Consider the following 15700-nt stretch of genomic DNA (forward strand, 5'->3'; position numbering starts at 1 on the left):
ACTCAGACAGGCCTGTTTGAAGGGTGTATGAATGGAGAATCATTTTCTGTACCAGCTTGGAAATCCATGGGACTTATGGAAATACCTCAAAATCAGTTGGGCTGTGATCCTTGCCGAAAGCACACTGAAGGGCAGATAGGGAAAGGCTGAATGCTCAGATTGGAGGAAAACGAGCTCATATGATACTTTCATATGAGCATGCACTGTGGGGGGGAAGTGAAGACTCCAACTGTACCTAATGAACAAATCCAGATCTGATCCTCACGTGCACCAACCATCTCCTACTGAGGATGAAGTACACCTTTGTTACCATCACTCCTGCCCAACTCTGGCCCCTATCTCAGCCTGGTGGTGGGACCGGCGTGCTGGACCAGCATACTAATGCCCTGCCCCGGGTTGGCAAAGAAAGGCCACAGTGTGCTTGCCATTGCAGCTGGGCTGAAAGCACAATGAGCTTCCTGTTTGCAAGCTTGCTGACACTGGAGCGGATTTTCCTTCTGACTAGACGGGTGGTAATGGCTTCACACATGCAGCCTTTGGAAGGGGGGATAGAGGGACCTCAGATACTGCTTTTAAATGAAGAAAAAGATACCTCCCTTTTCCTCACACACTTCAAAGCACTACTAATGGATGGGAATACCAGGTGCGAGTCTGCAGCACTGTGGAGCTCTGTCCTTCACCTCAGTCACCTCAATGAGGACGTGGGAACTTTGGGCAGCTGTGGGTAGGAGATGAAAAGCAGGCAGTTCAGGCTGTCTATGCAACAGAGCTAAGGTGCACTGACACCAGAAGCAGCAGGGTGCATCGCTTGTGCCCATTTAGCTATAGACCTGAAGGCAGGACTCAGCATCACAAAGCCTGCTCTGCTTGCCTCCTTCTCTACAGGGAACATTACTCATGCTCCAGTGCTGCATGTTATCACCTGTAAAAATGCAGTGGTCACACTCAGGAACGCAGAGGAAGCAAGCAGGAGAGATAACCTCACTATTTCTGCCTGCCTGCAGAACGACTGGGAGAGAGGAGTTCACCATTCCTGGGGGAGCCAGTGATAGGCTATTGGTTTTCTGCTTTTCCTTGTTATTGCTTTTCCTTCACAGTAATAAGAGTTCAGTCCACTCCACTGCAGGAGGAACCTCTCATCCATTGATGGCAGGCCTACAACCAGCCTGCTCTAGACAAAGGTATTAGCTTCAGATGGGCTCACAGAGCACATCCATGCAAGGCACCACTTGGCCATCAAAGCAGAGCTTGCTGCAAGGTGAAGGAGCTCAACATTGCTCAAGGCAAGAGGAGGAAGAGCATCGAATCTCTGTGCAAGTGGGAAGGTGAGGTCATGTCCTGAATTTGAGCGAGGCCCAGCTGTGCTGCAGACTCTTTCTTCTCACAAGAGAAAGAGATTTTCTGAACCTCCACTGGCTTCAGGAATACGGGTGAAAATAGCTAGTAGTCTGAAATCTTCATTCTTTGAGGCTGGGGAAGGAAGGTTGCCACCAGTGTGATGCTGGCTTTGTGCATCCGTAGACTCGCAGCACGTCCTCAGTTTGTACTTCACAAAATGTCTCTGAAGCTGCAGGTATACACTGTGTGCACCAACTGGGAGAGAACTTCACGGCATGCGACATGGCTTTCATTATCCTTTCTGAAAGGACAACACAGCTGCTTCCTGCGTGTGACAAATGTGCTTCTTCCAGTTGGGGGTGGGGTGAAGAGAGGTGATTTGGAGATGCTGGCCAACTGTATGCACTGTGCAACATCTGGGCAAAGCCAAACAATCCAGCTGCCTTTGGCAAGGGAGAATGAAGGCTGTGCAGCTTGGGAGCAGCAGGAGGGGCAGCTCTGCCTTCTGCAGGGTGGTCGAGCCAAGGCCTCCATACAAGCTCTTCCTCTCACTCCCTAAGTGCCAGATACGTTTTCAGGACTGGAACAACTCAGGATACTTCCCTCCCTTGCGAGGGGATCTGCGTGTCTAATTTTCCATGTACACATACCCACTTACAAAGGGGAGGTATTTAGAGGAAAGTCTGTGACGGAGCCTGGATTTAATTAACATGTCAGGGCAATGAATCAAGCCAAAAAAGAGAACTGCCAGAGAACACAAATCTTTCCTCCCACTCCCCTTCAGCGAGAGGCGGCCACAGCCGGACTCACCGGGGCAGCCCCAGCCACGTTACCCAGGACGGCGACCACTCGCTGTGCTCGGCAGCCTCGCTGCGTTCCCGGCCATCACATGTCCTCATCTCCAGGGCCTTGAGCACCACCGAAGAGCTGGTGTTTTTCAGCAGGGCCACAGCCTCGTTCCGGCTGACCCCTGTCAGGTCGATCCCGTTCACGTTCAAGAGGATGTCACCTGTGATAAAAAGAGATGGTTGAAAAGACCCTGCTGGTGTTGCTGAGACGTGTCCCCAATTGACAACAAGCAAAATCCAGATCCAAGATCTTGCTGTCTAATGAAGCTGTTGATGGCACCACCTGACCTACATCCCATAAGCGCTGTGGTTGTCCTTGCAGAGGGACACCCCTCTTCAAATCTGGGGTGCTCTCACAGCACCCATCTGCATCCCCCGTGCTGGCAGTCCCAGCACTGCTGAGTGAACCTCTCCTTGTGGTCTGCCCCGGGAGGCAAGCAAAACTCTTAAGGCTGCTCAAAACCTTGGAAGCCTATGGTACTGTTGTAACATCATGTATTCATTTGTTTCCAATTTTATCAAATTAACCAGGCTGAATTTTCCATGCTGGGTTGTCTGCCTCACAATGAATCTATTTTTTAAAATGTTTTTTTTATTTTTTGGAAAATGCATCCCACTGAGAGGCAGTTATTTCCCAGCAGGAGAAGAGGGGAAAAGCTGCCTGTTTGCTCCTGTTGTTGTGTTGTCACACGCATGAAGAGAAGCTACAGTTCCTGCAAAACGAGATCCCTACATAGGCTGGGGTAGGCTGCAGGGCTCAAAAAGACCAATTCTCTCCTTGTTCTGACTGTCCTGGTGCTGTGAGGAGCAGAGTAATTCCTTCTGTGCAGTAAGAAATTCCCTGCAGCTTCGGGACAGTGTAACCAGGTGAAGCTGAGAAGACATAGCACCTCCAGGACAGTGGCGTCTGTCACCATTCCTTTGCCCTCTATCAGTTTCTGCAAAAAAAGACTGAAAAAATATACCTCAGCTTGCTCCGGATGGCTTGTGCTCGTGGAGGGGGAGAATCCATGAATGCCTCTGATTGCATCAAAAGCCAAATGGAGGTACAAAGCCAAAGTTTTTAGGCAAGATGTTGAGCCACAAGACATTAGCATTACTTCATATATGATGGGAATTCTGCTCAGCTATCTCTCTTAGAGCTCATAAATTATATGACAACCAAGCTCAGAAATGTACATAAAAAAACACAGAACAATCACAAATGTTGCATAATGAAGATTTCAGCAGTTAGGAGATAGTGGTGCAGGCTTTTCCTACCACAATACGCCTACATTTCCCTTCTCAGAGGTGGTTGTTGCTGTGAATTATTACTTTTTTGGGGGCTGACTTCAGACCCTCTGGTCTGCCGCCTCCCAACAGAAGCCTCTGGGAAGCTGAAAGTGTCAGGGCATGATGGTTCTGCACTATCCCTGCTTTTTGAAGGAACCCTTTGAATTAAAGCAGGCTGCCAAGATCCCCATCTTTTTACCTGTTTTTATCCTGCTGTCTCTGCTGATAACTCCTCCTGGTTCAACGCTTATCACATAGATAGGCAAATCCCATTCTCGGTTTGTTGCTCCGCCTGCCACAGTCATTCCCAGTGATTCTGTGTGATCTTTCCTGACAGCCACCACCTTCTCATGACAGGTGACAGTGTGAAGAGTGCTCTGTGACGGCAAAAACAGCAACAAACACGGTGGGCAAGGAGACCCCCTGACAGCTTAAGCAATTTCTACTGAAGCAAGTATTCACCAGAAAATATTTAGGGAATACCAAAGCACTTGACAGCTGCTTGCCACTCCTGGGCTTAGGTTCTGCAGAGTCAGAGGTACAGCCAAAATAACCCACACCTTAAAGGCAGACACAGCCCCCACCGAACTCGAAAGTGTCTTAGCCATGAAACTCTGAGGAGTAGATCTTTGAAATATAAATATGGAGAACGATTAAAAAGAAGAAAGAAAAGTTGTTGATGCTAAGGCCAGCTAGGACCACCACTATTCCTCGCTTCTGTAATTATCAGGCTATGAAGAACCACACTCCTCTTGCAGAAGCCCTCTTGGAGCTAGAATAGCTGCTAAATGTATTTCACATGCAACCCCCGCCCCCTTCTCATTCAAAAGCATGACCTCACACTCATGAGATGCAAAAATAATCTATAAATCTCATTTAAAGCCACATTAATCTCCTCCAATCAATTTCAGATCCCACAGCGACATCCCACCTCGATTCCTGTGCCAGCAGAGCAGAAAGAGGAGCAGGCGGGCCTGTGCTGCTGCCACCACCAAGGTGGAGGAAGGGAAAGAGCAGCAACAGAGTTATATGGGAATAGGGAGGAAAAAGGAACAGCCTGGGTGAGAATTCTGTGGTGCAGGGACAGCGATGTGGAGTGCTTGCTCATACATAGTGCTGGAATGGCTTCATCTTTGGGGAAGCCGCAGACCCTTGGGAACAAAAAGGCAAAGAAATTGGTGAAAAAGATCTCTTCATCACTGCAAGTAACAGCAAGCTGAGGCAGCTGTTTGGACACACCAACCTCTGTGTGCAGCACATGGGCACTGTGTCAGAGTCATTGGGTCTGCAGCTTCCAACTGAACCTAAACATTTCTGAGGCTTTATGACATTCTCCTTTATAGAACATAGATGTTCCAATACAGCACATTTCAGTCATTCCAAAGACCACATTTGTCTTCAAGGTATAAATGTTCTAAACACAGTAGAGTTCTGTGTCTGTGCAAACTAAACTTAACATTTCATCCACGTTTGCACAAAAAAAATGTTGCCCTTTCTCCCCCTTGAAAGGGAATGGCTTTTTGTCAGGAAATAACCACTTCCTGAAGTGAATGGTGGAAGGGCACTACTAATTTTCACAACAATGCAGTTTGTAATTCTGTAACAAAATATGCAATTTTGATTTAGGTTGAACCCGAGCAATCCTGTTTCTCTTGCCATGTCCATCATGTCCCAGACACCACAAATGCTGCCTGATAAGCCAGACAGGGCTCTAGTTTTGAAGAATCAGTGCTTTCTGATTCAAACATTGTCCTGTTACATTTCAGCAAAGAATCATAAAAGCAGTGGTAGTTGTATACTCAAGCACGTAGGATCAGTTTTCCTTTGAAGCTGCTCTATCCACACGTCCTTTTACATGGCTTCAGATAGAGAGGAATTAGGGTGGTTCAGTTGAGACAAAGGCAGTGATGAAAGCGAAGCAAAGCCTTTTTTAGTAAACACACGTAGAGCTTTCCTGGAAGGACCACTGATAATGAATAAACCAGTTGAAAGGCAGTGTTTATCAGTGACTGCATTTCGATGCATTCTCTTCCAAACAATTGTCCTCCTCTGTCATTTTGAAGCGACCTCAGAGGTCAGAAGAAAAATATAACAGTTCATTTTCTCCTTTTTAAAAAATATCAGGGGGTATGTTTACTGTAAAATAAATATTTACAGCAGATCATCACAACATCAAAGCCATGATGCATGTCTTGAAGGCAAAGTACATAGCTGTTTCTGGAAGATGCATTTCACCTGAAGGCTAACCTGCTTGTAAGTCCACAGAATGTCTCCTGTTTAAGCAATGGGACAACTTAAGTATTACTGGGCATTTAGTGAGAGTGGAGCAAGAGATCAGTTCCAATTAAAAATAAGTGTTATTTAATTAATGGCAAAGTTCCCACTGACTTCAAAGAAATTAAATCTGGCCTATTTCTTCATTCCAGCCCTACTCAGCAGCCTCTGCTGCACAAGAGAGTGATCCTGACATCTCTTTTCTGAATCCAGGCAGAAGCCACATCCCCCCACCCTGCAGACCAGAATATGGTTTACAAGGCCCCAAGTCTCCCAGCACACCACACACAGCCCATCACTGCCACTGCAAAAGGAGGTGGCATTACATGCCCAATTACCATCCGTACCAGCCTGAAAGAGCTGCCTTCTCACACTTTCCAGACTGATGCAAGTTGATGGGAGGGCAACAGCTTGGCCCAAAGTGATTTCTCAGCCCCTGTATGAACAAGGTGGGTGCTGGAAGCTGAGTTCACTCTTGGCACCAAATGCAAGGCTTGCAAGACTTGTAGCCCATACTTATGTACATGAGAGCTGCTTCCCTCAAAGAGAGTGTTCCTGACATGCTAACACCACCCACTAAGGTGAGGCCAGGGAAAAAAATAAACACCTAAAATCCATAAAAATTCAGGTCAGTTAGCAATAATTCTATCCATCACATGTAATAAAGCAATGCCACCAATGGCAGCAGGTAGCAGATCCACCAAACCACACACACATAGCAAACTCCCTTGGTAGTAAACTGCAGACACTATGCATTGTGCTGCCTTGTGTGTGAGAAGGAGCACATGCTGCACTTGGACACTGTGCAGACCCTAGGCCTGCAAGCATTATGCCTGCACTAATGTCTGTTTAAAAAAAAAATAACATTTTAAGCCTGCCAAAGCTTAGAGTTTAAAGATCTTGAATTGCAAATGATGCCCAGTTGAACCTTCAGCAAAAAAGCAGGAGAAATTCAAACTGACATGCTTGTACTCTATAAAAGGGCAAATAACACTCCAGTAGTGATTGTATAATCCCCAAAGCCCTCAGTGTCTGAAGATAATTGCGTCCACTGGCTGTACTGATCTACAGATCTATTGCCAGAGCATCTTCTCTGAGACAGGCTCTCCACTGCCAGCACAGAGACAAAGGGAGGCTGTAGTAGCTCCAAGCTTTGTTTCCTGGCTCTGATCTTAACTGGACAGTGCCCCAGCAGTGGCACTGGGCAGAAGCCCACAGCATCCCACTCACGCTCCAGTGGGGCGCACATCTCTTGAGGCAAACTGGAAATCCCCCCACAAGCCATGGTCTATTCAACAAAAGATGATTTTTTAGCCTTAAAGGGACAGTTGCAAGGTTAACACTGACCTGCTAAGCTTATAGATCCCCCCAAATAACGTTGAATTTACCAGACTTGTCCAATACCTCTTGATATAGGAAGAGAAAATGATCTCTGGGACCTGGGGCAGGGATCTAGGGCAGTGTATGAAAAACAAGCAGTGTAGTCCCACATGGTATCAATTAATCAGATCTCCATGGTAGAACTAGCAGGTGCTCCAAGCATCACTAGAAATCATATAGCAGCAACATGATATAATTGCTGTCCTACACATATCTCCCTAAGGAAAGCATTACTTCATTAGTAAGTAATGTTTTGCAGATGCATGATTAACTGGGCACTACTGCTACCGGCCAGTGGCTACCAGGCATTGGCTGCTCCATGATTTAACTCCTGCTGATCCTTACTGAGAGCTGGGACTGAGACTTCACAGAAAATGATACTAACAGTAAAAATACACTGCTATATTTTTTACTCATTAAAAACACTGAATAAATGTAGTGGTTTTGTTTGTTTGTTTGTTTTTTTAAAGGAAGCCTGCAAAGATTGAGTATCATTATGCATCTGTAATGCAGAGCTAGGCTCGTCTCCTGGCTGATAGTTGTGTACCCCATCTGGCATCTGGTTCAGCCAAAAGGTCTCTTAAGGTGCACTTCTGGCTGCCCATCAGGCAGGATGGATTTACGCAGCCCTGCTGTTTACCTTCCTGACACCCCCCTGGTGCAGGGGGCCAAGGACTAGCTTGTGAGGCTTTGTGTAGGGGTGACACTCAGAGTAATTGACATAAATTAACCAGGAATGTAACTTAAATTTAGTGAAATAAAGAAATTAATTTCTGCAAGGATGTTCTTGCATACAGTAAAACTATGTTCAATCTACTGTAGTTAATACATAGTATTAAACAAAAGCCACTGCCACTCATCAGGAGCACCTCCATACAGCACTTTAATTTGGTCTGAGTGGCATCACTCCTACTTACAATTATGACTTCAGATGGGTCAGAGTCACTTTTCCAAATGCAGGCAAGTCTTTAAAAGACAGAAGAGAGCACCTAAGCCCCTCTGACACAGGCTGCCATTTTCTAGACCAAACTAGCACATTTGGTGTCCAAATCCAGCAGAAAACTGGTACGCTTGGCATGGCCAGTGAGGACCTTCCAGCTCTTGAGCTGGGTCAAAGCATTTGTAGCTTAAAAAACATTCAACAGATTAATAACTACTGTAACTTCCAAGAAGCCTGTAGGAATCTCTTAGATCAACCTATGAAAGCTGTTTCCTGCACACATTTCTTCAGTTGGAGATATAACAATAAACCTCTTATAGTCATTGAAGCATGTATCCCTGTGTGGCTCAGGTCTTTGCACAAGTCCAGCTCCACACCCATCACACCACTGCCCCACCATCCCTCTTCACCTTCACTTCCCCTTCTCACCTCAAACTGAGTGAGGGAAGAAACATTTCCTGGAGCACAAATGATGAGGAGCATAGTTTTATATTTCAATTGCAGAATAAGACACGGCACTACTGGTGACAGGATCCAGAAAGGCTACCCTGAGACCCACAGTCAGCCACACAAAGGTCCCCTCTCCCAAGGACAGCAGAGCAGATGTGTCCTCACCTTACTGGCACTGATCCTCTCAGCAGGACAGGGCTGGGGGCTGCTGCTGTAAATCCATCCCGTCTCCTGCAAGATGTCAGGGGGCTGCTCTCTGGTCTGCCGCGATATCACAAAGTGGACATGCCGCTCGCTGGCCTACGGGAGGAAGCACAGGGTGAATCCCATCACTTTGCTGCAATGACCCAGAACAAGCTGAACAGGACTGCAAGTAGTGACCTGAGCCATGATAATGCAATCACAGTTCATTCCTTGTGTCCTCCTGCACGCACCAGGGCAGACCAGCAATGTGCCTGCTGCAGGAGAGACCCCCACACAATTAGCGCTGTAACGAGGAGCATGATCCAGCTTAAGCTGGTGAGGGTGGAGAAGAACAGTGCCACAGAGTCCATGTGTATGTAACAGCACAGCAGATGTAAGGCAGATTGAAGAAAGGGATGCGTCACCACTTGAAGAGGTAAAATCCTAGTGTGCCAGAACACAGAAAAAGAGAATGAGAAGGCACAAGCAAGTGCATAGAGTAACAGCATTTGGTCCCAGAGGGACTCCTGTCTGCTTTGTGTGGGGGTCATTATCAAGGATCTAATTTGGAACCCCCACCAAGCATCTCTGTACAGCTTCTGGTGTGTCACACTTCCAGTGCTTGCTACCCACCTCCTGCTCTCTGGGGAGGAGCTCCAAGGAAAGCTGCCATTGAATAAGCAGCTGGAAAACCACCCCAGATCCAGTTGCACTACTGAAATCAAAACTCTCATGGACAATCAAGAGATGCCATGGGAGGCTCCTGGGATTTACATTTGTATAGTTCAGTTTGCTTTTCCTGTGGATTCAGTAGTACTGAGAATTAAAAACACTTTTGAAAAGTATCACTAATGTTTAAAAAAACGATTTATCTCTACCAAACCTCCACATGCAAGTCTGAAATTTGCATGTCCAGCCCATGCTATTTGAAGGTGCTACCTTCCTACCTCAGTAAAAAAATGCAAGTTTCTTAGCTATCTTACCTGCACTTTGGGAGATGCTAGGTTTCAAACTAGCAAATAAAGTCTCCACAGCTTCATAATATATCATTTGGTATACACCTATATATATGTTAAAAAAACTTTCTACATATTTTAACCAGGTTTATTGTTACCAAACAATTTTACCAGCACCCTTGGGTATTTATCTGGCACCCAGAAGTAGGCTTCTATCTCTTGGGAGAAAGGAAAGCACCCCAAGGTCTCCAGTTTGTAAACTACTGAAAATGTAGCTGAACATTATCAAGTCTCCTAAGGGCATTTGACCCCATGAGAATACATTTTTCCTTAAAACAAACAATTTCAGTTTATGCAACTTCTGTTTAAAGCTCGTCTGTTGCCACATGGTTGGTCTCAAAGTTGGCTATTTAGAGGAAGGTTGTAAACGTGACTAGTTCTCTGAGGACCAACTAACAGAAGTTCAACAAGAGCATTGCAACACTGCATTTGTCTCCAGGTCAGTCGAGTTAAGTAATTTCTCAGAAGTTAAAGTGTTTTAAAGAGCTATCCAAACAAGATGATTAGCTTTTGTATTTACGTACTTCCATATACAAACTCACTACCGTTTCTACCAATCAGAACATTAATTACTGCTTCATTCTGATCTCTCCCCCTGTCCTCCCCCTTTACTGCTTGTTTTTCTCAGTCCCTTCTCTGCTCTTCACACTAATGCAAGAATTAAAGAAATGAGGTTTGCTTTGAATACTTGTTTGAATACAAGTAAAAATGGAAACAATCTACTGGAATTAAAATCTGTGTTATAGCTAAAGCAAATCAAACATAGATTGGGAAATGCTCTGCAAAGCTTTGGCCTGAAAACTTCCTAAGGTCACTTCTGTGCCAGGCTGATGATTCTGCTGCTGCTTTTGGCAGATATTTCCCTGGGATAGGGAAAGCAGCCTGAAATACCTCCGGTTACCTGTGCTGTGACACCCAGTGTTGCTGGAGGTGCAGTGTTCAAACACAACAGCAGCCAAAAGGGCTGCCTGCACTGAGGGGCTGCAAAGAAAAACCTCTGCACAAAGCAGGTTGGGAGGCAGGGACATGATGACAACTTCCAAGCAGTCACTTGGAAACGAGGCAGCCGTGCAGCTACCTTGGCCCAACCAAGCAGATAGGGTTGATGTCCTCACACCAACTGCCTACTCTTCTAGAACATTGATCATTTTCATGTCACACCCACGTGAAACAGATGTGGGACATTATTTAGATTAAAAAGTGCCACATCTGACACAAGATTGTGACTAAAGATGACATGGCAAATGGGAAGCAGCAAGCTCCTGAGTGATACGATGTGTGCACATTCTTAATTAGCAGGTACACGTTTTCTTCATTACAGTTCTTGTGATTGAGCTTCTAAACAGGCTGACACCTAATCTCCTGATTAACAACTGCTTTGCATATGCTGATGTATAATCATTACAGGACTGAAGAATCAGATTTTTCTCTATTATTCATTATTTAGCAATCAAAACTAATCAGACTCCACAGAAATGTGAAGTTCTCCCAGCTGTGATTGGCATAATAAACCACTACAACCTTTTATCATACCAGTGAACACTCATTCTGATTTTAAAAGAGGCAATCATGTCTTAGAAGCATATAGCACTGTTAATTTGAAGACCTTAACGTGCAGTGACACACTGAGATCTCAACAGACAGGGTACTGTTGAGAAATGGGAGGATGAGGTGAAACATGCTATGTAAGATGCAAATGTAAAACATTTGTGGCCTCAGTATAATGGTTTTTCTCTGGCATAGCATGGAAACAGGAAAGGCAAGTGATAATTGATGAAAAAACATGGCAAAAAAAGACAAAGGATCCAAGAATTTTGTATTAGAAAAATGTGATTCATAGAGCTCACATCAGCTCAATCCTGGATGTTTGGAAACCTGAGTCTCCCCTTTGATGGGCATGTTGTTTAAATTCCCCGAGACTGGTATGCATTTCAAGCATTATTATAAATAACATCCACTCTTTGGAACCCAATAAGAACTTTCGTAGTGTTTTCAAACACTTGTGTGTGAATGGTCTCATTAAGTCATTTTTTCCATTTCATCTCAAGACTACATGTGTTTTTTGCTTATGAGGCACTGTTGCCTTGTTTTGTAGCCATGAAGAACTGTTCCAAGAATATCAATTTTTTAGAAAGGTTTTCATTCCCGTCTCTGTTCCCTTTGGAGAATTTAACATCTCCCCAACTGCTGCCTTCTGCTCCCAGTTAGTGATCTACATAACGTAATCCAGAAAGATGCTGGACCAGAATTTCAACAACTGGCGTTATGCAAAAGGATGCGGTTTTGCTTCCCGGGCAGGACATGCCTGCTCAGATGAGTGGGAGGCCCTGCTCTCAGCATGAAGACAAGCTAATGGCCTTATCTTTACCTATGCCATAAACTTTTCAATGAATGTTGGCAAACAACCATCTGTGAACCTATGCTAGAGGGAGAACATTTGTCACAGAATGCATTGCATTTAAAGATTCTTTCAGCCAGACTCTTGTTACCCTGATTATACCCCCTGAAATGCGGAGCATCCAGCCTGATTCAACATCTTCGTATTCAGGTATGTGAAATTCTTCAATATGAGAACATTGTGCATCCCTTTAAATGAAATGTAAAGTTGCACAAGTACAATGACTACTATAAATAAGAAAGAAAAGCAACAAAAGATCCTTGGCTTTGCTTTTTATGTTGAAGTTTTCTAAGAAGGTAGGCTGTAAAGAAATAACTTTAGTGAAAATGGTTCTGGAGGGGAAATTAGGCAGAAGTTCACTGATTCTGTAGCTGAGAAAGACAGTGACAGTTTTGTGGCAAGGCTGTAAGTGCATCTGAAAGGCACCCCTTTTGTTCTCCATAAGGCTAAATTGAGATTTATAAAAACCACAGAACAAGATCCTTATTTTTCACCCCCAAAATATCTGAATTAATGCTGGATTTAGGTTAGAAATATCCACAAGGAATATGGAGTACCTTCAGTTGTAAGACATGCCTGCAGGAAGTCACTGATGCTGCAATGCTCATCCCAAAACATGTCAGTGGTTGCCTTAGACTTCTCTAGTTTGTTCCCTTCTCCCCTGGAGGGAGTCAGGACCCTGCTGGACTCTGTGACATTGGGGTACAGGTGGGTTTGCATTTTGGCAGATACAGAGTATATATATAGATTCATATAATCATAGAATGGTTTGAACTGGAAGGTACCTTAAAGCCCACCCAATCCCAAACACCAGCTCAGACTGCTCAGGGCCCCATCCAACCCAGCCTTGAACACCTCCAGAGATGGAGCATTTACAGTGTCTCTGGGCAGCCTGTCTACCTTGCCACCCTCTGAATAAAGGATACGGAGATTTACATTGACCTGTTTTTTGAAACAAAGCCATGAAGTGAGCTGATTGCAGGAGGCATCATGGGGAGGAAAATGCATATATTCACCCTTGTGCCCGCAGTGACACCAGGGAGATTTCAGAGGTGCCAGTTCCCACCCTTGATGAGAAAGGAGACACAGCACACCTTCCCTCCCATTAACGCACACCTATTGATCTAGTCCCCAGCACCATTACTACGGATGGTGAAAATGCATCTCTTGGCTTTTGTCAAGTCCAGAAACAGTGCCCAAAGCCATGGTGACAGACCTGGATCAGCTGGGCTGCACTCTCTGGGCTGCCGTACCGATGGTCATGCCCATTGATGGCCAGGACCCGGTCGTTCTCCTGCAGCTGGCCATCACGGGCAGCCACTCCTCCATCCAGCAGGTTGAAGATGAACACGCCAGGTTCGTCGGCCCTGCGGACCAGCTTTATCCCTAGCTGCTCATCGGGGCTGCTTTTGTTCAAAATGACGTGGAAGCTGTCATCCCTGCTGCAGTGAGCATCGAGGCTGAGCCCGCTGCTTCGGCACCGGTACCGCTGCTCCCTCAGTACCGTGAGCCGCAGCACGTGGCAGGGTTGCTTCAGGATGGACAGGGCGTAGTGGTGAGGCACGTTTTTGATGTCCATGCCATTCACCTGGAAGAGAGAGCTGTAAATCAGTGGCAGAAAGGCAATTTAATCTGAATTGGCATGAAGACGGCTGCTCTATTTACACAGATGTCTTCATATGAGGTGGTGTGCTTTGCTCCCAACAGCGTGGTGCAGCACGCCAAGTCTGTGTGCAAAAGAGTCCTTCCTCCAAGGAAAGGACGCCCTGTACAGACACTTTCTGCTTTCCACCCCCTCCCCCCCCTTCTCTCAGCTCAGATAGTCTCCAGACATAACTGTTATTTCTCAACTTTATTATTGCTCTCCCCCAAGCTCCAATATCCTTTCATATATCTTGGTTTTATTTCACTAGCTTCTGATTTCAGATCACCTTGCCAGCCCTTCCTTCCACTCCCACTACTTTCCAGTTGTTTCTCTTCATTATCTCTCAGCTGTATTACTAAAAGCAGAAAAAAAAAAAAAAAAAAAAAGTGCCCCACTAATGAACCTCTAATTAAAATGGAGAAAAGAGCCTCAAGCAGAAGGCCAAAAGCACTGGTTATTTAGCAGGGAGTCATGCTTACACACCACACTGGAGTGTTGGGCTTTTTGTGTTTCTTTTTCCAGGTAGGATTTACCAGGTAGCCTTTCTTCTGAGTACTGAAACATTAAAGTAGTGTAGCACCCTTTCAGAGCTCCAAGTCAAAGGGGCAGCTGGGAGAGCTGTTCTTGTTCATTGCTGGAGCCACTGTTCACAAGATACATGATTTTTAACCACCTGGCCTAATTCTTGCTCATCTGTTACACATTTCTATAGATGCAGAAGTAGCAGCCAGCAGCTAACACCTGAAGGCTGTTCATTTGTTCCTGGAGATTCCACCTGTGGTTGCTGATGGGGCAGCTCTCACAGATCAGAGCAAGCAGTGCCTCACGTTGTATGGTGCTGATGCAGATAGGACATAAGTTGACCAGGCCTCTGTCATCTGTTGTAAGTGGGATTTGAAGCAATGGAAACTGCACTAAGTGAGATTCAAATCCACAGCTCAGTAGAAACAAACAAACAAAAAAAACAGGTCAAAAAAGCCTTGCCCCTGCTTTCAGAAGAAAATGTTTATTCTGCTGGGTCAGACATGCCAACATCATGCTGCAATGCATTTTGGATCTGCCATGCTTGGCTAGGAAATACAGAAGCCTGATAACTGAGTGGGAAATGCAAACAAATGTGAGTTACGAAAACAGCTGTGATGAATAAAATCATCACAGCATGCAGAGGAACCAGACTTCTTGCATGTATTGTTCAATCTACACACGGCAGCACTGCAAACCTCATGATCAATTTATAGTTACTCTTGGTCAGGATACAATTTTTTTTTTTTATCTTGTACTCCCACTGTACTGTACCTTCAGTATCATGTCTCCAGGCAGCAATCTTCCATCTCTGGCAATTACTCCATCTCGATAAATATGCTGTATAATAATGTGAACCAAAGGAGTCTCGCTGCCTCCCACAATCCTAATGGCCAGGTTCTCATGGGGATCAGTCCGGTTGATCTTAATGCAGGTGATTTCACCATCTGGAATCAGGTGATACAATCTGGGAAAACCTGGAAATGTACATCGTAAGGTATTTATATGACATCTTGTCTTTGCTTCATTAAAGCATGCACCATATGACTTCAAGTACCTGTCAGTTACCCAAACTAGGTTTTATGCATTGATATGATATATACTACGTGTGCAGCAAAGGAAATGTATGTTTGCTTTAGTGAACTTGAAGGGATCATTTTTAATGAATATATTCAAGCTTCTCTTCTATTCTTTTCCCCTTCAAAGCACAGCCTCAAACACTTGATGCAATCCAGACAGATGAAATGAGCTTAAGAAAAAAAATGCAGTTATGCGTGCTAAAATTTTAAGGGAATAAAATATGTTTTTAGTCACCAGACACCCCTCTGAAACAGGTCACAGCTCCTCACTGGCCCTAGAGAATATGGGCACAGACAAGCCAACAAACCCTGGTGGTCTGTGCTGCAGTGGGCTGCTGACTTTCCTCACTGCTAG

At 45.1% G+C, this 15700-nt stretch overlaps 1 protein-coding gene across 5 annotated transcripts in view; it reads right to left on the reverse strand.

Annotated features, from left to right (window-relative positions):
* The window catches only part of LNX1 (ligand of numb-protein X 1), a 143618-nt gene that overhangs the window by 6201 nt on the left and 121717 nt on the right, over window positions 1-15700 (reverse strand). For all 5 annotated transcript variants that reach the window (XM_042811560.1, XM_042811561.1, XM_042811558.1 and 2 more), the window contains 5 exons: window positions 15041-15243; window positions 13316-13687; window positions 8668-8802; window positions 3658-3835; window positions 2149-2347 (listed from right to left, as the gene is read on the reverse strand). In XM_042811560.1, coding sequence (XP_042667494.1) covers window positions 2149-2347; window positions 3658-3835; window positions 8668-8802; window positions 13316-13687; window positions 15041-15243 — 1087 coding nt within the window. The remainder of the gene's footprint in view (window positions 1-2148; window positions 2348-3657; window positions 3836-8667; window positions 8803-13315; window positions 13688-15040; window positions 15244-15700) is intronic.

Source organism: Centrocercus urophasianus, unplaced genomic scaffold (assembly GCF_019232065.1).
Source record: "Centrocercus urophasianus isolate 14NV4802_14NV808 unplaced genomic scaffold, USGS_Curo_1.0 seq_13, whole genome shotgun sequence".
NCBI lineage: Eukaryota > Metazoa > Chordata > Aves > Galliformes > Phasianidae > Centrocercus > Centrocercus urophasianus.